Source organism: Lepidochelys olivacea (genome assembly GCF_965140295.1).
Source record: "Lepidochelys olivacea isolate rLepOli2 genome assembly, chromosome: 4".
NCBI classification, from domain to species: domain Eukaryota; kingdom Metazoa; phylum Chordata; order Testudines; family Cheloniidae; genus Lepidochelys; species Lepidochelys olivacea.
Window position 1 is genome coordinate 119,329,511 of NC_140414.1, and position 24,548 is coordinate 119,354,058.

General features: G+C 38.7%; 1 protein-coding gene across 4 annotated transcripts in view; it reads right to left on the reverse strand.

Moving 5' to 3' along the window:
* CC2D2A (coiled-coil and C2 domain containing 2A) overlaps positions 1 to 24,548 on the reverse strand; it is a 166,455-nt gene that overhangs the window by 69,123 nt on the left and 72,784 nt on the right. For all 4 annotated transcript variants that reach the window (XM_084625582.1, XM_084625580.1, XM_084625581.1 and 1 more), the window contains 9 exons: positions 23,321 to 23,530; positions 21,444 to 21,550; positions 15,930 to 16,070; positions 14,964 to 15,120; positions 11,069 to 11,307; positions 8,480 to 8,657; positions 6,868 to 7,024; positions 4,536 to 4,683; positions 2,042 to 2,180 (listed from right to left, as the gene is read on the reverse strand). In XM_084625582.1, the coding sequence (XP_084481708.1) occupies positions 2,042 to 2,180; positions 4,536 to 4,683; positions 6,868 to 7,024; positions 8,480 to 8,657; positions 11,069 to 11,307; positions 14,964 to 15,120; positions 15,930 to 16,070; positions 21,444 to 21,550; positions 23,321 to 23,530 (1,476 nt within the window). The remainder of the gene's footprint in view (positions 1 to 2,041; positions 2,181 to 4,535; positions 4,684 to 6,867; positions 7,025 to 8,479; positions 8,658 to 11,068; positions 11,308 to 14,963; positions 15,121 to 15,929; positions 16,071 to 21,443; positions 21,551 to 23,320; positions 23,531 to 24,548) is intronic.

Genomic DNA, 24,548 nt, shown 5'->3' on the forward strand with positions numbered 1-24,548 from the left:
TGGATAAAGTCATGCACATATGTATGTCTTTGCAGGACTGAAGCTTGAGATAGCTAAGAGCAGTTTGTGAATGCTTCATTCCCATTAATGAGCTGTTACTCACTTGAGCGGTGTGATCTCCTCCAGTGGGACTACTTGTGTAAACAACTGCTCCCCAGGGGAGAAGGGGTTCACAATTTGGTCCGACATACATACTTATTTAATTTAAAAATATGGTCGGATTCCCTTTTCCATTTACACCACTGAACTCCACTGAAAATCAATGGGTTATATCAATGCAAAACTAGCTTAACATTTCAAAATCAAGTGCCCAATATTAAATTAATGTTTGTATTATTTATTAAAAATACCATGTTTCATTTTCTCCATTCCTGTGAATGGTTCTGTTTTATCTTTCAATCAGAGCTGCCAGTCCAATGATACTTCCAGGAAGAAGGCCAGACTGGTCATATAGTGAGACACAGAAAATGCAGCTCAGCATCTGAATGCATTTCAAAATTGTGATGAGGTAGATTCTTTTTTTTTTTCCTCTAAATAATTAATGTTACTATTAACTCCATCAAAATTTTTAAAAAGGTAACTTGTGTCAACTTTAAACACCTAATTTTCAAAGTCACACAACTGTATGTACATTATTGTGCCTGACTTTTGAAAATCAGTGTCTTAAAATCATCTCAAATTACATCCTCAGATTTTCAAGATTTTGATTTACTGTTTGATGATTTAAAGATAAATCTCTTGAACCAAACTAATGATCTGTTCTGGAAAAACAACCTGCCTGGAAAATTTTACTGAATAAAAGACAATTAATTTTCATGCACAGGGAAACTCAACTAACTCAGAATCTCCATAAAGCAGACAGTGTGTAAACCCTGTACCATAACTTGATGGTGTTGATGAGCCCTCTTACGAAGATGGGGTGTAAAAACTAACCACGCATTCACTTTAAAAGTTTGATTGTCCTCTCATCTCTTCATTCAGATTATATAAAACCAGCCAGACTGGCTTGAACTCTACACATTTTATGCTTACCCTCCTTTCTGGCAGCGACCAGGGGCTCTAGATATACATTTATGCTTCCTAATGTGATGGCATCTCAAATCTGTAACATTTGACTTGTTTACAAACAAACAAAAAATCAATTGGGAGATTATTTTCTAAATGAAAGAGAAAGGTGAAGTGTACCATCGACTGTTACTACTCATAGCTAAACAATCCAAAAACAAAGACCAAGAGGGGAAACTAAAACAGATCTAAAAAGAGCCAAAAAAGTGTACTTTCACCCTGGTTTCAATTATGAACCTGATGAGCTCATACCTCTAAACAAACACAATAGTATGTTGTTATGATCACTTAGAACCCAATTCTATTTTTTTAAGTGAATGGCAAAATTCCTATCGACTTCAATGGGAGTAAGACAGGGCTCTCAGTGAGTAACAGTAGGGAGAAATTAGTATTGGGGAAGTTAAATTTAGGTTTTGTAATGACCCAACCACTCCCAGTCTCTTGCAAACTGGATACCGTCAGATTAGGCCTGAATAGAGACTAGGAGTGGTTGGGTCATTACAAATCCTAAATTTAACTTCCCCAGTATTAATTTCTCCCCACTGTTACTCACACCTTCTTGTCAACTGTCTGTAATGGGCCACTCTCTCACCACTTCAGAAGTTATTTTTCCTCCCTTGGTATCCTGCTGTTAATTGATTTACCTCATTAGACTGACCTCACACTTGGTAAAGCAACCCCCCCATCCTTTCATGTATTTATACCTGCTCCTGTATTTTCACTCCATGCATCCGATGAAGTGGGTTCTAGCCCACGAAAGCTTATGCCCAAATAAATTTGTTAATCTCTAAGGTGCCACAAGGACTTCTTGTTTTTGCTGATACAGACTCTACCACTCTGAAACCAACTACATGTAGAATTCAACTGTTACTTTTTGTGTTTAAAGCAGGATTATTTTCTTCACATCCTTTAAGACTCATAACATTTTTTGCAAATCCCAGATTTCAACAAAATGGTTTCATTAAAGCCTTCTTACCATTATCAGCTGCATCAGATCTGCATTTTTTGGGTCATTTGGATCCAGCTTTGTTTCTGCTGCCCACTTGGCTAGTTTCTTCATGTCAGTTAAGCCTGATGTCCCAATAGACGCAATCGCATCAATATTTTTTAAAGCACTGAAATGATAGTTGATACCAAAGGATTCAGATTTTAAAAACAGATGTATTTTTTTGGTCAGTGCAATATAATAAACATAAAGAATAATGTTTTGAAAAAAATATTTGGACTGCAAATTCCACCACTTGGAAATATGAAATTTGATCATAGACTCACAATAAGAAAGCAAGCAAGCTTTTGGCATTTTTCTCTTCATGACTTGCAGTGTTTTTTGCTACAAATATTTATGATCTATAAAAGGACAGACAATGTTTTCTTTTGTGAAAAGGACAGTACAATTAATTACCATGACAATACCGTGAAGGCTTTTTGTTATGGAATTAATCAAGCTTTTGAATTTTCAGAATGGTGGTTTATGAAAGTGTCTGGAATTAAATATATTTTATCTTTTGGAACGATAGATCCTCTGTGCAACAAAAGACAAACAGAGGTAACTTCCATCAGCACTAAAGAAGTTGTATGTATGTATGTATGTATGTATGTTCAGGTGGTTCCTATAAAACAGCAGCAAGAAGCTGCAATGAGAGAGAAGCTGCAATAAAGGGAGGTTGTGAGAGTTGTTGGGACTCCCAGAGGCAGGAGGCTTGGCAGTAAGCTGAGGAAGAGAAACCCTTGAGGACAGAGCGCAAGACTAGCAAGGCAAGCATTATGTTTTTGTTTTCGGTTTTGGTTTATGTACTGGGAAAACGGAAAAGGAATAAAAGCCTGGCCAGAAGGACCTAGAGACCAAACCCTGACCAGAAGGCCTGTGAGACTGCTTGTCTGGTGGCAACACAACGGGACAGCCCTGAGGAGGGGAGAAATTGTTAGCAGGGTACAGCAGACAAACCCCTGGCCACAAGAGGGTGCATAGGAGGCTACTGGCCCTACTACACTCAGCATCACTGGGAAAAACAGACTCCGATATCCTTTAAGCATCCACTTCAGACAAAAATATCCACAACATTTCAGGCTATACAATTCTAGAAAACCATAAGATATTCTGGCTCCAATTTAAGCTAATATTTTCAGGAGCAAAATTATGACAGCACAAATTTAAGGGAACTCCTCCCCCACACCACAATTGGCCCTCTTTTTGAAAGTCTCCGCAGAGGTCAAGCCAAAAATATCCTCTCACTCCTAGATGTGAACTCTCCAGATCAGGTTTCAAGCACATGAGGGAAGGGAGGAGTATGGGAAGCTTGCACTGCTAGTTCCATGCACTGCTAGTTCCATGGTACTGGTAGGCATGGACCTTACCTGTTCTATGGGCAAACAAAGGACTTCAGCCAATGCAGCACTGTTCATGAGCATTGCATTCATTCATATTTTAAAAAACTCTGCTGCACAATTGTACAGAAGTAACAGAGATCATATAAATGAGCTGCTGCTCCATGCTGCTAATGATCTTTCAACCTCCCACCATACAGTAAGTATGAGCTAATCAATCTAGAATAACTTTCTTTCTTGCAGTTTGGGTCAAAGAGAGTACTGGATGGATTACCATTGGGAAGAACTATTTCCCACGTTAAGACGACAGGGAAAACTTACAGCATGCTCACCTCATACCAGTCACCTAATATAACTTCCAAGAGCTGATGGTAGAGTCAGAGGGCCATGTTTATCCATGGTGTAATGCCTTTCAGTTCATTGGAATTACACAGAAGTGACCAAAGTTGCCACCACTGGGAAGGGGCAATCCACTATGCCTAGTTTGCAGCCTCAGGATAGGGGAGATTTTCCTATACAGACCAGGTATTAATTTCTGTAGCTTACCAGGCTTCCAGGGCTCACATGGACCAGTAGTTGGGAAGTAAATTTAGTATGAATTGAGGCCAGGTTTATTTTTAACCAATTAAATAAGAGCAACAGAGACAATACACCTGTGCTACCCTCTTTATCACTCCTGTAGTTTAGTTTCTCTCAACCCATGGTAAGAATGACATTTAAAGTAGACACACTGTATGCATAATATATTTTGTATAAGTCTTGCTTGCGGGTTGTATTTCTTGGAGATGATTACCAATAATGTTCTCTTCACACTCTAACACAAGAAACAAGAAGAAAAAACTGCACTGACCCTAGTTTGCTATCTGGCCATTATAATAATGAAGGCATCAGCTGCCACTTCTTTCAGCATTTTATGCTGTCTAGCAAAAAAATGTTAAAAGATTAAAATGTTAATTAAAATATTTACCTAAAATATTATCTCTATATCCTTTGCATTGGGATAAACTACATAAGAGAAAAAAGTTTCTGTATTTTAAAAAGCCATATGACAGTAATAGCTTGATTATTAAAAGTCACCTCTTTTCTAAATACTTTTAAATACCATAGTATATTAAATTTTTCAACACATCACTGCAGCATATTACCTTGGAATCCCTGTTTTCTGCTGGGATACTAGAGGAATTAAGGGTACTCCATTTTCTCCAACTGCCCAGGAAACACTATTGGACACTTTGCCAGAGGTCATTATAGTAATCTTATTACTACCATCAGCTTCAAATGAAAATGGCACACCTACATCCAGGAGAAAAACAAAAAGCATATACAATGATCTTTCCTGTACGTTTCAAAATTGCAGTATCCTATTGTGATTTCATAGAATCATAGAATATCAGGGTTGGAAGGGACCCCAGAAGGTCATCTAGTCCAACCCCCTGCTCAAAGCAGGAGTATTTATGAAACACTAATTCAGAATCTGTGAAAAGAATGTGATTAACACCAAATAGCACCAACACCTAGTCTTGGAAGAATTTGTTTTCCGAACTGCACACTGAACCACTACTAGAAGGCTCTCACTTTTCCAAAAGGTGATTTTATTCCTGAATGGTAATCAAAAGACATATGGTTGAAAAGTCAGCCCTCAGGGAACCATGATGTACAGCCGTATGCATATCCAGCATGAATCATAGAATATCAGGGTTGGAAGGGACCTCAGGAGGTCATCTAGTCCAACCCCCTGCTCAAAAGCAGGACCCATACCCAATTAAATCATCCCAGCCAGGGCTTTGTCAAGCCTGACCTTAAAAACTTCTAAGGAAGGAGATTCCACCACCTCCCTAGGCAACGCATTCCAGTGTTTCACCACCCTCCTAGTGAAAAAGTTTTTCCTAATATCCAACCTAAACCTCCCCCACTGCAACTTGAGACCATTACTCCTTGTCCTGTCCTCTTCCACCACTGAGAATAGTCTAGAACCATCCTCTCTGGAACTACCTCTCAGGTAGTTGAAAGCAGCTATCAAATCCCCCCTCATTCTTCTCTTCTGCAGACTAAACAATCCCAGTTCCCTCAGCCTCTCCTCATAACTCATGTGTTCCAGAACCCTAATCATTTTTGTTGCCCTTCGCTGGACTCTCTCCAATTTATCCACATCCTTCTTGTAGTGTGGGGCCCAAAACTGGACACAGTACTCCAGATGAGGCCTCACCAGTGTTGAATAGAGGGGGACGATCACGTCCCTCGATCTGCTCGCTATGCCCCTACTTATACATCCCAAAATGCCATTGGCCTTCTTGGCAACAAGGGCACACTGCTGGCTCATATCCAGCTTCTCGTCCACTGTCACCCCTAGGTCCTTTTCCGCAGAACTGCTGCCTAGCCATTCGGTCCCTAGTCTGTAGCTGTGCATTGGGTTCTTCCGTCCTAAGTGCAGGACCCTGCACTTATCCTTATTGAACCTCATCAGATTTCTTTTGCATGCTCAGTGGCCTTCAACCCACTCACTCTCTTCTGCTCAGCACCCACATCTTTCACCTTGCCTTCCACCACTGACTTCACTCCTGTGTAGGCTGCTCCTGCTCTGTTGCCCTACCCTAGTCTCTACTGCAAAATACTGAAATGTATGAGTCACTCACTTCATAATACGACACTCAATATTATTTTTATTTTTACCTTAATTGCCCCTTTTTTCTACTCCTCTCTTTAGTTTATCTTCATGTGCTACATTTATCTAATTTAAGATTGGAAACTCCTTGGGATATGGTTAAAGCAATTTGTTAATCTCTAAAGAATCTGTAAAACACCGTGCAATGTTATAGTACTATATAAATGTTTATTACTAAAATAAAAAATAATAAAATGGTGGAGTCTGGAGTGCAGGAACTTTGGGACCCAACTGAGAAAGAAGTTATTGGGATTTAATGTTGTTGGAAGTCAAGAAAAGGGATAAAGCATTTTTAAAGTGTGCAAGCAAACCAGTTAGGAAGAGTAAAAACTAGTACACAAGAATATATTTTACAGGGCCAGGTTCTCAGCTGCTGTAAATCAATGTTGTCAGTGGAGCGATGCTGATTTTATACTAGCTCATACTGTCCCACTACATATATTTCTTACAGTCAAAACTTTAGAGATGATTCTATTTTTAAATAGTGAAAAGTAACAATTAGAACTCCTTTTAAAATCACATAAGTTTTTATTACATAAAAACTAAAAGTATTTCACAAAGTAGGACAAAGAAAAATCCCATCACAAATTTAGCTAATAATATGAACTGGGACCGTTTTATATAACTCAGTCTCAGAGGTTCTAAATGCTCTTGATTGAATTATACTTTATGCCTGAGACTAGCAGAACTTTCTTAACATACAGAAATATATTTTATTTACTTGGGTAAAACTATGTCAAAGTAATATGTTGGGCTCAATCTGAGAGTAAAACATTCTAATCCAAGCACCACTGAGAGTAAGCAAGAATCCATACCACTCCCAACTCCTTCGTGGTCCAACATCACACGCTGGTCGCTGCTAAACTCTATTTCTTCTGTACGAGCATTATCAGTGTGAACTGTAGTCTCAGGGACAGGTATAAACATTTCTGCTAACAAGTTAGTGCTGCTGAGTCCCATTGTTTCATATATCTGAAATAAGCAATGACATAAGTAGTGAAATGCTACACTCAATTCTGGGTGCCTCATTACTACAAGATAAGAGTAAGTTGGAGGGTGTTCAGAAAAAAGCAGTTAACATGATTAAGATGTGGAGGAATATTAGACTGATAAGTAACAATTTAAAGATTTACATATGTACAGTGTTTAAAGCAATGACTAAGTAGTGGACAAGATAATTTTCTAAGGGAATACCCAGGAGGAATCCTTGCTGACTCATAAAAATCCCTTTTGTCAACTTTGGCTGCTGAGTGTCCCCTCTACATCTCATGTGCCTCATGGCATTTAGGGCAACATCTAGCCTTTAATGAAAATCCCTTACTACCTTCCTACACAATATGCAACTACTGACCAATTTGGTGGTGGCAGAGACACCCCACACCAGGGAAGCTACTGGAGGGACTATGTCTCATAAGATACAACCTTTACTGAGCTACCAGCAAACAAGAGCATGTACACTATATCAGCCCTTAGATCAGTGCAGCCTATTTTCCTCTGTGTGCCTGGCCAGCTCCACAGGACCATGTGCCATGGCCCTGTCTCCCCTCCTGGTCCCCTTCGGGGTGGTTTGCAGTAAAAGAGGTACTAGGAGGGTCAGTTTCAGCATTACACTGAGAGGAGGGATTGCAGCTACACCTTGCCCCTGTGCAAGAGGGTGGGTGGCACAAGTGGGCATGGAAGAAAGGAGGCTAGTGTGTACCTTTAACTGTACCATGAAAAGACAGCCTGGATGATAAATGTTGCATTAGGCACCCCTTAGACATAGCACTGTAACAATGTGTTATTTTAAAAGTGTGCTATTGTCTGCTTCATTACATTATTGAATTATCCTTTTCCGAGCGAATGAAGCAGTTTTCAGAATTCAGAGAGTGCACCCTTCCCTTTAACTCAAGTTAACAACTTGATCAAGAGACTAAATGTTTTCAAATGGTCCAGTAGTTTTATTCTGTGGACACAAGTTTTCCGAGTAGAACAGATGACCATCATATTCGTTTTACCTGTGCCGTAAACCACAGCTTCTCTAACAGTAAGAAAGGTGCTTCACTTACCGACAGAACCATATAATTTAATCATATATTGATTTCCCTTTTGAAACCCGGAATAGAGCCAGAACCTATTAATTTAAGTGTATTTTTTTAAAGATGTTTTAATTTCTTCTCTGAATCTCAGTCCACACTGTCCAGACCAAGAGATAAGGGACAAATCTTGGCCCTCTCCCCTCCCAACACATGCCCAGGCTAAAAATGCGATTTGCCAAGTTAGATCTTTGTCACTTAGAGCTGAGGTAGGGAAACAATTCAGGCCCTGGAGGACCTACACTTTACAACCTTCTAGCTGTTATTAAAAAATAGAGCGTAAAAGCAAGTAATTAAAATGGTCTTTTTAACATCTGTTACATAGTGCAGTCCTTGCAAAAGAATTATGTACCTGAAGTTTCAAACTCTCTGGCCAATTGAATATTTTCAAATTGAAAATTTGTCCAAAGTGAACTCTAAAGTCTGAGCTTATTTGTCGGGTGACGGTCCTCGACACTTCTTTAGTGTTGAAAAGGACTTTTAAAAATACTGAACGTTTCTTTACATCTTCTCGTCTTAAAACTTCTGCCCTGTGAACATAAATTGTAGGAAGAGAGATTTTGTGCAAAATATCTTTGCTCTTTGGGGTATTTTATATGAGTCGGATTACTGAAAAGAAAGGAAGAGAAAAAACCAAAAATATGCCAATTAATCACTCTATAGAAACATCACTACACAGGAAAATGACTTGGGAATTCCAGTTACTTTGATTTCTCATGCATACAAAAAGATTTTAAAATAAAATGTTTCCTCTTACTGTTATATGAAGAAGCCTCAAGTGGAGATAAAATCTGACCTGTTCATCTAGTGAAAATTCTTTCCCCCACAAATTATAAACGACATCAAAAGCAGTCAGGATCTAAAATATGCTGGCAGTGTGAAAGATGAACAGCAACAGGAATGGTTTATGCTAAAGCTATTTTCTGCATAATCTTGATATGGAACAGTTTAGGAAATTGAAACTCCTTAAATAATCTGTGTTAAACTTTGAAATACTGACAATGGGTAAATTTCTTCTCTATCTACTGCTTGTCCCATGGTGTCTGAGCACCTTCCACATAACATTGATAGTGACAGTGAAGTTTCCAGTGGATTTCACGGAGTCTTTGACATTTCTCCCTTTTCAAGTATAAAAAGTCTGCTTTTTTTTTTTTTTCTTAAGATTTAAATAATTTTTAAAGGTTGGTTTCCTTCAGTGTAATTTTTTGTTATTTGTTGACTGGAGGTTTTTGGGGAGAAGGGAGTGTCAATGTTGTGAGTGTCATTCTTATGGTGGAAAGGCCTTTTCAAAGCTGCCTGGGAGCCTATGGAGGGACTTGGGCTCAGGTGTGATGTACTCATGGTGGCCTAAACCACGGAGAAGCAAGCAGCCTTAGTTTAACATCTATCAACTGTAAAAATGGCTGTTTATATACATAACTGATGTGGGGGAAAACAAAAAACATTCACATTTGGTGAAATTTTTCAACCTCCTCCATGGTTGCGGAAGTTCCAAAATTGCAGACTAACCACTGTAGCTCCACTACAAGAATTTGCTGATCCACTGGACCAGGGGTAGGCAAACTATGGCCCAGGGGCCGCATCTGGCCCTTCAGACGTTTTAATGGGGCCCTTGAGCTCCTGCCGGGGAGCGGAGTCTGGGGCTTGCCCCACTCCATGTGTGCCATGGCTCTGCCTGCCTCCCGGAAGCAGCAGCATGTCCCTCTTCCATCTCCTATTTATAGGGGCAGCCAGGGGGCTATGCATGCTGCTCCCACCCCAAAGCACCACCCCCGCAGCTCCCATTGACTAGCAACAGTGGCCATTGGGAGCTGCAGGGGTGGCGCCTGTGGACAGGGCAGAGTGCAGAGCCACCTGGCTGCGCCTCCATGTAGGAGGCGGACAGGAGACCTGCTGCTGCTTCCGGGAGCTGCTTGAGGTAAGCGCAGCCTGGAGCCTGTACCCCAGACCCCCTCCAGCACCCCAACCCCCTGCCCCAGCCCTGATCCCCCTCCCAGCCTCCAAACTCTCAGTCCCACCATCCTGGACCCCAGAGCCCACACTGCCAGCCGGAGCCCTCACTCCCCCACCTGCACCCCAACCCCCTGCTCCAGCCCAGAGCCCCCTCCCGCACCCTGAACTCCTCATTTCTGGCCCCAACCCAGGGTCTGCACCCCAATCCCCAATTCTGTGAGCATTTGTGGCCCGCCATACAATTTCCATGCCCAGACATGGCCCTCGGGCCAAAAAGTTTGCCCACCCCTGCACTGGACCCACCACATTTCCCTGACACTCCCTCAGCGTATCTACAGATACTCGTCCCCATTCCCACAGGGAGCTGTCACAGAGCTGGACTCCATGATACATAAAGAGCTACCAAAGTCAGTGAATGGCCTCTCGACTTTGCACCTGTTTTCTTTCTAGTGACAGTGGTACTGCAATTCTTCCCCTCCATGTAGGGTCCTCCTTGGCCACGGAGGAACCTGCAGGACTTTGCCCAACGTTATAAATATATGCAGGATCTTAAATGTGACCTACAAAGGAACTTAATAAAGTTATAACAACTTTAGAAAGAAGGTGCTGAACATTCCAATAGCTAGGCTAAGCAGGGTGTTCAGAATGTATTTCTAAAGTTTAATTAATTTAAATTAAATATAAATAATATTCAAACTAAAAATATAACAGAAGATTGATAATGACAAAATAATAAGTACTTGCAGTGTTGCAGCTGTGTTAGTCCTACGATATGAGAGAGACACGGTAGATGAGGTAATGTATTTCTGTTGGTGGAAGAGAGAAGCTTTCAAGCTTCAAAGACCTGAGAAAGAGCTCTGTGAACCATGAAAATTTGTCCCTTCCACCAAAAGAAGTTGGTCCAATAAAATATATTACCTCACCTACCTAAAATTATAAATGACAAACTAATTTGTAGAGAACCATAAATGTCTCAGAGCAATCTTACCTGGGGCACAGATCATTAGGAGTTATACTTCCAGTCAGGCTCAACTCAGGAATTAAAACAGGTTCTCCAGGTTTTCTCCTGATGTTGATGGCTTTTTCTCTAACTTGTTGCTCTACCTCCAGCCTATCAGCCAGCTTAGGAGGGATGGGTTTTACTGGTTCCTCACCATACTCTGACTCCTCTGCTTCTTCTTCCTCTTGATCTTGACTTTGTTTTATTTTCTTTTTCTTCTTGGTCTTCTGCATATAGAAAATACCGAGTTTTCCTCCAAAGTGTTCTACTTGCAATTGTTTTGACCAAAACGGACACTATGTTTAGTTATTTCTGCTTGTTCTACTTTCCTTACACATTGCAAATGGTTAGTTAGAAATTACTTTTTATTATTCTTAAAGGATTACATAAAGTTCTCCCACTCTTTGGTCCGACTTCATTTATTCTGTGGCTAGTAGTTCTCTGCATTCATATAGCTAAACAGGCTTAACTTGACTATCTCAAAGAATAGACTTACAAATTCTGAATTTGCCTGAGTGATCATTGTGAGGCTTTAGATTTTCTCTTTATCCTGCGCCACCAAGTTTGTCCTCTGTTAGGGTTGACAGCCATTCCCAGGATCAAACTTGACTCTTTGACATAATTACTACTGCAATTCTTCCAGTCCCCAGTGATCCAAAGTACAAGAAACAAAACCCAGATCTCCCACAGATCAGCTGTTTTTTCATAGCACAGACCCACAGAAATTCTCCCTTTGACTCCCACATCTAGTCAAACTAGTTGTGCAACTGTTATTTCTAACACTCTTGTTTGCTTTTCTTTTGCCTTACTCTGTTCTATATTTTTTATCATCTTTCTTCCTTTTAATCTACTGCTTCCCTTTTCTCATTTTATTATGCCCACTAAGTTATCTAGAAACGCTTTAGACTATAATCTAAGATATCAAAACTCCAATAATGACAGTAAACTATCAGGATATTTGAGGCTAAAACAAAACAAAAAACAAAGCACCACAACCCACACAAACCAAAAAAGTGCTCTCCTGGCATGGAGTGAAGGTCTGTATCCTCACACCTAATTTAAAAAAAGAAAAAGACCTGAAGTAGCTGAGGATCACAGATCCTTTTATAATCTCCTCTTCAAACATGTAAGGCCTTGTCTGGTCTGTAGCCAATAGAGCGGGTTGTGGTGCTTATATTTATATAGAAACACCCAAAAATCTATTTTGTAAAAACAAGTTTGACGATAGTTAAGTGAGGCTTGGTAAAATATGAGTAATGTAAAGTGGGACGATTTCAAGGCAAGTTGAAGATAAATTAGGACACAATCCCTGGTTATGCTGTAAACATGTTTTGGTCCTAACTGGTTTTTACACGTGTTTTAGATAAAATGTTAACGTTCTGGAAAATGTTTTCTAGACTGATAGTTACTGGTATGGTATTTACACAGATGTTAACTAAAATGACAATTAATGTTAAATAGCTAATGCGAAAGTAAAAATACTTAATTATGTTAAAAAGGTGGACTTAATGTTCATTAATTAAGGGGTATTATTATAATTGATTATAAAAACGGTAGCACACTAATTTTAGATTAGGCACGCCCATCCACCATCAAGGTACCATTAGAGAAATGACTATAACCGTTCTCCTCAATTAGGGATTGATCACCCCTAAATGCAGTACTTCATCTAAGAATGAGAGTATAGACAGAGTGTATGGTTATACTGTAATGCCTGTTTGCTGAAATATTTTATATTAAATAAAGTTTTTAATTCTATTACTTTGTGCCATTCACAGTCCTCTGCTACATTAAATTTGCTGTAAATACTCTGGAGGCTTAAATAATTCAGTTTGGTTTTATACCTTATTTTTAAGTTACTAATTGGGAACTCACAAATCAAAGGTTACAGGTCCCAATAGGAACAGTTTTTCTCCCCTTCTTCATCCATTCAAAAAGTCACTGCAAAGAACATCCCGGCTTCTGGCTCCAGCCAATCATCCCCCTTTCTGAATCCTTCAACTGGTGCCCCTTCTCCACTGCATCAAACACTAACTATTTGCCTTCACTTTTAAGGTTCTTTCTGGGTTAGCCTCACCCTACCTATTATCTCTTATATGTTATTGAGCTGCCAACCCCTACCTCTGCTCTATCATCTTTCATTGCCCATACACAAATTTCCCCTCAACACCTTCATGCTTCCTCCAATTACAATCTTTATGCACAGGAGGAGCTCTCACAAAAATCAGCATAGCCACTACTGTATCTTCCTTTAAATCTTTCCTTTACAACTCAACTCTGCTATGAGATCTACAAGACACACTCAACAATGACTAGGCAGCTCCTGTGTTGGATTACATTGATCATAATTGTCTTACTGGTATCCTGCATTCCCCCCCATCTATTCATTATTTCCACATGTTGTCTCTCATAATATATTTAGATTTGTAAGCTCTTTGGGGCAAGATTTGTCTTTACATTATGTGTCTGTACAGTGATTAGAACAAGGGGGACCTTATTACTAATAATGATATCTAGGTACTATCATATCACAAATAAACAAACAACAACAGAAGGTCCCCAAACCCAGGACAGTCGGCGCCAAGAGCATTGCTGAGGGCGGTGTAGCCCATAAGCGGGAATATTTAGAGGCCACCTTGTAGAAGTGCTATTAAGACAAAAGCTAAAAGCATTCATCCATCTTTCTCCCTCCACCTTTCTATGGTAATAACCATGACATACTAAAATTGGCACTTCTCAGTTAGATTATTTTATTAATCCTGGGGAGAATGAGTGGCCCTGGAAGAAACAAAGTGATAGCGGTAACAAAAATCATTTGCTATTAATGAAAATACATTAGACAGCTTAATCACTGCACGCCAATCTTAATTGACAAGACCCCTATTAGTTGACACATGGGTTTCTCCTGAACAGAAATGATAACTAGTGCCTGAACAAAAATGATAGCTAGTGCATAAGACCACTAAAAGAAGCTGCATGGGCAAAAGTACAACTGAAATCCTTACACTACTCTGACACCTCCTCCTCCTCAGAGTTCCTAGTGCTTCCCAAAGGAAGTGTGGAGGGAGCAGGGCCATGACCTTTTCCATTCTGGGACCAGAGCTGCCGGGGCTTGCAAAGAGCACACATTGCACTCTTTAAAAGGATGATATTGTGGCTGAACTGCCAGGAAGCTCTGGAAAGTACTGTGGCTGCTCGAGACAATCATCTCTGGCAATCGCAGTTGGTTCTGTGTACCTTGGAATCACCTCCTCTTGCACACAACTGTATCTTCAAAGAACAACTGAGCCCTTAATTTGTATTCTAAGACAAATATTAATAAAGCGCTGAAGAAGTGAAAAACTAGTACATTAGTTCATTGCATTTTCTAGTTTTAAATAGTTATTTGATGTAACTGGACATTTAGTATTGACTGCCAGTTCACCAGAAACATCTTGTTGCTTCACTGCTAACTCTGAGAAATATATTCATTTTAACTCCTGAAGTGACAAGAAAAATCATTCCCAATCACAAGGACATGAGTTTAACATGCATACAGCAAAACTGTTTAATCTAATCTAATGAAACCATTTAAGTGCTGAAATGTAAGCAAAGAAGTTTGAAAACCAACATCGGACAAAACCATCACCACTACAGAATAAACTTCTTAGAGAAAGTTTAACTTGTTCTACTCCACTACAGCTATTGCACTTAAATACCACTTATTTAACAGAAGTTAATTTAGTAACAATCCTAAACATAAATAATTTACCCAAATGAACTCCATTACACTTAACAATTTGTGACGGCTATACTGACCTTTAAGCTATTTCTACCATAAGAGATAGCTTAAAAATATACTCGGCAATAATTCAATTTTATACGCTGTGTTGTTTACACAAACCTTTGCCTTTTTCCAAGATTTCCACTCTTGTAGCTCAGTTTTATATTCTTTCATTTTCTTTTCATACTCTTCCATGCATTCTTCTAATAGTTCATTTATTTCAGCTTGAATTTCTGCTTCATAGATTTTTTTATCTGATCTCTGGTCAACCTCTACCCTTCAAAACAATTAATTATAATTTACAAATATATTGTACACTACTGTTGGCTCCTTTCATTATAACAAAAATGTATTCTGTTGATAAATGCATTCACATTTAACCTATGCTTTCATGTACAGGCAAGCAATTTTCAAGCAATTTTCAGCATACAGGATAAAGCAGTATTACTAGGTTATCTTTTTCATAGTTTCTGAAGCTGTAAACACAAAGCAGGCTTTGGCATCCTAATAACCTTCTTATTACGAAATAACAAACCCTATAGGGTCCTGGGCCATGCCAAGGGCTCCTAGGTGCTACAATGATACTAATAAATAATGAATAATAGTAATAATAATAAATGAAGGACATAAAATTATTTAAGACAACTTTTAATGGTCAGCAGTAATTAGCAATTATTTTTCCTTTGTCTTACACATAATAATGAATTTGTAATGCTAGTTACATGAGTGCATAAAATGTGTGAGATATTCTAAGAAGAACAATTTATATCTAGTATTTAGTTATAAGACTTCAAAATGGTGTGAGGGATGAGGTTAGTTTTAAGATTTGTGATAGATGCTAATTAATAGCAGAATGTAACTATCTATAATGAACTAAACAATTCTGACTTTGGACATTATCCTCTAGTAATTTCTCTCAGGTATTGTAATTACTTCTTGTTTAAAAAAATAGTAGCAAGTTCTGGTATCACCTAAAAGCTTATCATTGTGCCTTTTTCACGTTACTTGTGAACTCCCAAATATAGCAATATGCAATAAAATCCCATTGGTGGCACATGAAGTAACAAAAACGTTATCAAAACATACTTTCTCAAATAGAGTTTCATGGGTGTGTTAGTAAACTTCTGAAAGTCACGCAGGGATTTCATTTCTTTCCAAACTTTTATAATAGTCTTCAGCAACGTTCGGTCTTTTTCTTGTTCAGCATCACGAAGTCTTCTGGTTTGCCTATAAATGTATACACGTACAAACTTCAACTTGCATAACTAGATGGAACAATACAGCGAGAACTTATAATACTGAAAAAACACATGGTGTGGTTTTCAATCTAACTGATGACTTCCCTACAATCCAAGATAGTATAACAAACTCAAAACTTGAAGATGACAGGATGTGGCTTTCTTTAAAGCTCTGTATTCTATTCTGCTGAATTCTAGACAATGTGACTTTAATTACAGTTAATTATCTTGCACTCTCCATCTCTTATACAAAGGCTTATTAAAGCCATACATTATTAAAAACATTTTAAAGTCAATGTGTGTAAACAGCAACCCAGGAGAATTATACTTCTGCTATGAAGTAATGTAAATCAAGTGATGGCCCTGGAGGATTCGAAACACTAACAAAATTAACTTCTTTTGACTTGGAAGGGATATGTGACTTTTGGAACCATTTCTGTCTTCCATTGCATTATTTAAAGGATATGTGAATTGGTATTGCCTTTCCTTAAACACTTACTTATACAGTATGTACTTCTTGATGACCAGACTAAACATTTCCTACGTAAATGACTATTTAGGATGAACATAATCTTTTATCAACACTGTCCTGGCTGTAACAATTGTCTTTTTTAAAAAATGATATAACCTAAAAGATATTATTCTACAACAGGGATCTGCAACCTTTGGCACAGGGCCCGTCAGGAAAATCTGCTGGCGGGCCAGGATGGTTTGTCTACCTGCAGCATCCGCAGGTTTGGCCGACTGCAGCTCCTACTGGCCGTGGTTCGCCGTTCCAGGCCAATGGGGGCTACGGGAATCGGCGTGGGCTGAGGGATGTACTGGTCGCCACTTTCCGCAGCCCCCGTTGGCCTGGAACGGCGAACCACGGCCAGTGGGAGCTGCAACTGGCCGAACCTGTAGACGCTGCAGGTAAACAAACCGGCCCGGCCTGCCAGCAGATTTCCCTGATAGGCCACATGCCAAAGGTTGCCGATCCCTGTTCTGTAATATGGTACTTAAAAACCCTCTAAGTTAAGACCTGGATATTCAGTAGCTTATATTCACTACTTGTACTAACTTTGCTTCTGCTTTTAAATATTTTTTATAGAAATTAAATACAGACCTTTGAGACAGTGCACTCCACAACCTGTATTGGCAAGTATGATTCAATGTCTTACACAAGAGGCCCATCAATTTACTAATATGGCAAATGAGATCACTGGGACTGGAAGTGCTGACTATCGAGGCTTGCCACACTCCAGTGATACTCCTCTCGGTTTGCCAGAAGTCCATGGCATGTTTCCAGTCAAGAACCAAAAATGTATCTTCCTTTCCAGTTTATTTTTATTACAGTGTTGTTTGTTTTGTATTTGTTTTGCTCCATCTCTTGGATCTCTTTGTGCTAGTTTCCTATGTTACATATATTGCTTTTAATTCATGTGTTACTATGCTCAAGTGGAAACGTCTACATTGCTATTTTTGGCCACACAGCTTGAGCCCTGAGAGCCTGACCCAGAATCCAAGACTCACTGCCACAGGTTTTTTTGCTGTGTAGATGTACCCTAAGTTTCATTTCAATAATATCTTTAATAAAATATTTAAGTTATAAAGATGATTCTTTAAAATATGTTTAATTTTAATATAATCAGAGCCTTTGCATTATTTTCTTGACACGGGCATATGTAAAAAAGCTAAATATGATTCAACACTTAAAAGTAGAGTGGCCCTGCGGCATAATGTAAACACCTCCTATTGCAGCAAAACACTTCACTTTATAGCCCTATGATCTCATATGGTCTGCAGTAACAGCAACATATGAGAAACTAACCAAAGCATACTCAACGAGACCACTGACATCAACCAAAATGGAAAAGTTCTCAGAGTTTAACTGAGAGCACTTCAGCAATCAATTAGCTTCCTAGGGCCAGAAAGGCACAATACACTTTTCAAATCTAAAAGAAAGTCCTCTTTTCTATCCAGCAGTGAAGGATACCACTGATCACTTACTGATAGAATGAAACAACATGCTTCCAAGTAAAAACAAGCATCCAAGGGGCAAACTGGAGTTCATGAAACAGTTAATTTATCCAATTTCTGTGGTTATCAAGGACCAGTATTTGCAATGACTCTGTCATGTAAAGTAATGCATAGAGACTGAAAAGACTCATTTAAAAAAAATGCCTTCATGCACATTTGTTTTTGCACAGAAGACACAAATAAAAATTGGATTCCACGGCCAATGGCATTTTCTTTTTCTGTAATATATTTGTTCATAGTTGTCAAACATACAGCTAAGGGTAGCATAAAATCCCTCCTTTACCTGTAAGGGATTAAGAAGCTCAAATAACCTGGTTGGCACCTAACCAAAAGGACCAATAAGGGAAGAAGATCCTTTCAAATCTGTGGGGGGAGGCTTTGTTTTGTGCTCTCTTAGTTTTTCCTACCCTGGTCCCTCTCTGTCCAAGAGAGAGGAACAATCTCCTAAAACCCTACCTGAAATAAGCATCCAAGATTACAAAAATTATAAGTAATAGCAAGGAAATGCGTTCGCTTCCCTTTTGTTTTAACTTGTGAATTTTCCCTATGCTATGAGGGAGGTTTATTCCTGTGTTTTCTGTAACTGAAGTTTTGCCTAGAGGGTAATCCTCTGTGTTTTAAATCTTATTACCCTGTAAAATTACCTTCCATCCTGATTTTACAGAGGTGCTTCTTTTACTTTTTTCTTTATTATAAAGCTCTGCTTTTAAGAACCTGATTGGTTTTTAGTGTCCTAAAAACCTAAGGGTCTGGTCTGTTTACCTATTTGGTTGGTATACTATTCTCAAGCCTCCCCAGAAAAGGGGGTGAAGAGGCTTGGGGGGATATTTTGGGGAAACAGGAACTCCAAGTGGTCCCTTTCCTGAATCTTTGTCTAACTCACTTAGTGGTGGCAGCAGAACCGTCCAAGGACAAGAAAGGATTTGTGCCTTGGGGAAGTTTTTAACCTAAGATGATAGAAATAAGCTTAGGGGGTCTTTCATGCTAGTCCCCACATCTATACTCCAGAATTCAGAGTGAGGAGGGAACTCTGACAATAGTAAATAAAGTCTAATGTGGCACTGAAAACCAGATGAGATCTTGAATTTATCCAGTTTTAAAGACAGGATGACTGAGACAGAGGTCAAGTGATTTTCCACACGGTCTCACAATGAGTAAGCATCCCAGTATGAAATAAATTTTTTTATAAAGAACCCTTCTGATTCCTAGCTGTAATCTGATCTCCAACCACTAGCATAGCGATCACCATTAAAAAGTCAACACTAACCAACACTGATATTTAGGATATCATCATAAAGTCATAATTATAAGTAGAGGGAAATACTGTAATCTCTCAGGTACAATAGTATCGTAACTGCTGGCAAATGTTAACTATTTAATGGTGACCATGGTACTCTCTCTACTTCTGTTAATGTATTCAATAGATTCAGAAATCCTAGGAATCTTTTATTGCGAGCTAAGCATTAGGAATTAAAACTACAGCATTAAATATTTTAATTAAAGGAGTATAATTTAAGAGACTTTAGCATTTAGACTAGTCCGTGGGCTTACAAAACCACACAGATACTCTAAGGTTTTCCTTTCACAATCAGCAGGCATTTTTTCTACCTGCAGAATAGTCACTAAGGATTAATCTTGCCATTCACTGCCTGCAAGTGAACCCCTGTGCCCAAATGCAGCTCCATTGACTTCAGTAGGATTCTGTGTGGGTAGAGGGATGCACTCTTATGCTAGATCAGGGCTTAAGATTCAATCCTGCTATGAGCTGCATGCAGGCAGGCTCTTACATCTGCAGAACGCTCCACCGATTCAAAAACAAAAATGTGTATAAATTCTTAAGGCCAAGGAGTTCTACCTGAGAAGTGAGTGCTGAATGGGGCCTTTAGTTAGTAAAAAGACTCCAACTATATAAAATAAAGTCCCCCTTTGAACTGAATTAAAATTGAATTTGCCACAATTAGGCCAAACAGGAGGGAATAACAGCTGTTCCCAACTGATGACAGATACTGCTCAGATGTTGACAATTCTGTCAGAAAACCAAAAATGTCCAGAACTTTTTCCAGAAATACGTTGTTCACAGATTTCACTAACACATTTTAAAAATCATTCTTTACAACAAGCAGAAGGAAAATTTACCATTTAACTTTGTATTATCACAGGCTAAATAAAAATTATGTAAATTTTGCTTGTAATAAATTGGAGACTGAAACCAATTACATCTAAAATTAACCCAAGTCCCCACAAAAGTGTACCAATGCGGGGGACAGGACATTTAGTACACATGAAAAGTGATAGCTTATTTGACTCCACATGAAAAATGCCAAATTGACAGGCCTGTAGACTGAAGTTGTCTTTTTTATCAACAAAGCACTAGTGACATCAGTGCATGTTTCCCTCACACCTTACCAAATTCACCACATAAAGGGAATTAAGAGTGAACCTTACAAGAATTTAGTGCAGTTTAGCTTAGGTCTATGAGGTCTGTATGATCTAATACCCCTTGGTCTCCGTCTCGGGTTTAGGCTCTTAGAAACCTCACATGCTTGACAATGAGCTTTACTCCATTGGGATGTAATGTATTGACTACATGTAACACCAGCCTCTATTACTACATGTAACACCAGTTGGAATCAGACTTGATTATGTTTGTAATTAAATTGCTCTCTAGTAGTTGGCCTACCAAGAAGAAAAATCCTTAGAGTAAAACTCCCACTGACATCGATGGGGCCAAGATTTCACCCTTACTGCTATAAACTGAGATTTTCCACAAGTGGAAGAAATCTGAATTCTCCATACCGCATAGTTGTAGTGTAGCTAACAACTGTAGTGTCTGTTGTTTGTGGCTACTAATTTTTTTACAAGAACACAGTAAAGTTAACAGTGAAAAAACAGCATAATAATTTCATTGCTTGGGTTTCCAGAACTACTATTTTCAGTAAGACAACGGAATGCTGGGAAGAAGGGCACACATCACGCATATTAAATTTTACCACTTTGAAACTTCATATGCATTTATTAATCAAGTTAAATGGATATGGCTGTCTGGTGCTCTATATAAACTTCTGGTTATTCACCAACCAGAAAAAAATAACATAAAATTAAAATGATTTTTGGAATGTAATGTGAAACACTACACAATCTGATTTTGTCTACATATTTCTTTATTAGTAACCTGGGCTGTTTACTTCACATGCTAATACTAATACTAATATTACTAATAATACTAATACTTTACCATAAAGTGTCAAGTTTGGCATGGTTTTATAGTTCTGTACATGTGCAGAAATAAAGAAAAAAAGGAATAAAATTCTGAAAAAAAGTGATCTAATGAATCTCTACTTACCTGATTTCAAATTTATATTCAGTTACACTCTGTTGTGCTACAGGGTTAGGGACATTGGTTCCACTGTTGTCCAAACTACTCTTTACAGCATTCCTCAGAGCATGCAGCTTAAACAAAAAGCAAAAACAAACCTACAATTCATAGATGGTTTCAAAATTTATGGAGGAAACTGTACTGCACACCATGTAACCTGAAATGAACCAGGTAGCCACTGTATGATAGGAAACTGCTACTCCAAAAAGGTAACTGGAAACAGATTAAGGATTTAGTTTCTACACCCACTTTATATCTCCTCAAAATGCTGATTTCAGAGATTCATGAGTGAAACCAAAAACTACAGAAACCTCACAGATCAGTATTCATGGTTCAACAGTCATGACAGGAGTGAACTTGAAACAAGGGCAACAGAATTGCAATCAAATATAGAAGAGGATCACTTTTACTTATCTATAGAGTGATGAAACAAGCACTTAACTGCTTGTAAACATTTTGTGTACAGTGCATCGCCTTGATGGACAAAAGGTTCTATGATCACTACTCAACTGAAAAAAAGCAAACTTTAAATAGCAAAAAAGGCTAAATATATCAATGTGGCAAATAAATACACTATGAAAAATCTGTTCAGGATTTAAATCTAACCAAATATATTCAGCAGAAATGCAAAAGTATCTATTTACCTTCCCTCCATCGTGCTGGTATCTAAGCACCACACAAAAATTCATTAATTTTTCTTCACAACATTCAGAGAGGACAGGGAATGATTGTTACCCATATTTTACAGATAGGAATCTGAGGCATAGTGAGATTAAACGACTTGCTCGATGTCACTCAGGTTGGTTTTGGCAGGCTGAACTAAATCTGAGTCCCCATCTAGTGACTTAACTACAAGACGGTTCTTCCTCTCAAATAAATTTATTCTTTGTGGTGTTTTCTTTCACCCTAATCTTGACAATGAGTAAAACTACAGTAAGCATCAGTTTGATAATTTCAGATACAGTACTAAACAAGAATGGGACAAGCAATTCCTATTTTCAGTTGACTGTAACTTTCTCAAATCATTATTCTGTAGCTTAAATTTCTCATGCTTGATCTTAAATTTTCTCATTCTCATGCCTGGAATAACTTCTTATACCCCAATGTCTTAATTTATTACACCACCAGGTTTTGGTGATAAATATATTAAGTGTGACAATATATAAATAAAATCAGAATATTTAGCACAGATATAAAGCTGGAAACTGGAATTTTATTTTAATGGAACCAAGTATTTATAAACATGACTGTTTTCCTTGAAAATGTCACGGTAAGGAATTCTTGACAATACAATGGAAACAAATAATAATTGTATTCCTTTTCACCTAGAACTGAGACTAAGCTTCACTCACCTTTCTCCATCTTTATATGCTGTTTTTCCCTTTCTGCCTGTCTGAGTCATTGTACACAACTCGGTAAAGCCATATCTTTAATCTACCATGCACTGCAAAACATTTTTGATACTCTGTATAAAGGATGCTATGTAAATTCTATTGTATTATAACAAGTATACTGACTTGTATCTCGGATCCCTTTAGAAAGCCCATTTTAAATAAATAACCTTAAACAGATAGGTCTGCATTTAACATGGAGTAATATTTCACTATGCTGTTGGACACATTTTAATCAGCTTTCAATTGAAATTCATTTGATCTGATGTTAAAGAACAAATATTTGGGGGGAGGTTTAAACTTTATAGAAAAACAGGATTATTTTCAACAAAATATATTATTCATGGCACAAAGCTAGAAATTACATTGCTACATTATAAAGACTCAAATTCAGTTTTAACCTTAAACTAGCTACTGAGTATCTCAACACGCTAGAGCATACAATTAAAATACCTTATCTGTAAGGAGTTTGGTAAGGTTTTGCTGTCTTCTTGCTAGATACTGATCATACAACTGAGCCAGTTTGGCTGCCAGAACATGTTCACGGCTAAAACAGGGATGATGGGTGAATATTAACCCAGAAATATCAATGTCCAGTTGAAACTGTCCCTGAGGGTCCCCAGATCCAACCATATATTGGTTGGCATGCATAGGTTTTATTGCCTGAAATAAAGAAAAGAGTGAAATATAAGACTATTCTGACGTGTGCATTAGCGCTTGTAAAGATGGTCATGTGACAGGCAATAATCCACTTGTCTGTACCTAATCATAATGTGCCTGTACCTGAGTTTTTAAACAGAAAAAAAATGTATCTTGTTTAATCAAAAAATTCCTTTATTTAAGAATCCAGATCCACAGACCTACCAACAAGATCTTTTACACTACACTGTAAAAAACAAAACAGAAACACACACAGAACCAGATCTGTCCATCAATGGCAAACTCACCTGAAGGTCCTGCTCAGTAACTTCAATTACCCTAGACTAAAAGTTACATGATAAATATTACCCTAGCAAAACAGTATTCAAGAACAGGAATAAACTCATGCAGAGTAAATAGGCATAGCCAAACTAGTTAAATAGACACATATGAATAAAATTCAATTGCATCCCAATGAACATAGGATAGATTGAATCTGTGGATCTGGAGTCTTGAAAAAAGGAAATTTTCAGCTAGCAAGAAAAATTCTCCTATTCGTAAGATCCTACTTAACTTGTGATATTGCGGATTCTGCAATATTAGGCTTCCACCACTATTTTGACATGCGAGCCCCGCTCGGCGCAGGGCTGACAGTGGGAGCCCCGTGTTCTTGCTGTCAGCCCCAGCCCCCAGCTGTCAGCCCCGGGCGGACAACAGCAAGAACCCCCATTCTCAGCCCTCGGCGGCTAACAGTGGGAGCCCCTGCTATCAGCCCTGTGTTCCTGCTGTCAGCCCCAGCCTTCAGCCCTGGGCGGACAACAGTGGCAACCCCCATTCTCAGCCCTGGGCGGCTGACAGTGGGTGCCCCTGCTATCAGCACCATGTTCTCACTGTTAGCCCCAGGTGCCCGACAGCAAGAGCCCCAGCTCTCAGCCCCAGGCAGCCAACAGCGGAAAATCATGGAAAAATAACAATGGACTTTATTGCCACAAATAAGGTTCATTATTACTTTTCTGCAATTTTCCATGGCTTTTCTGCAACT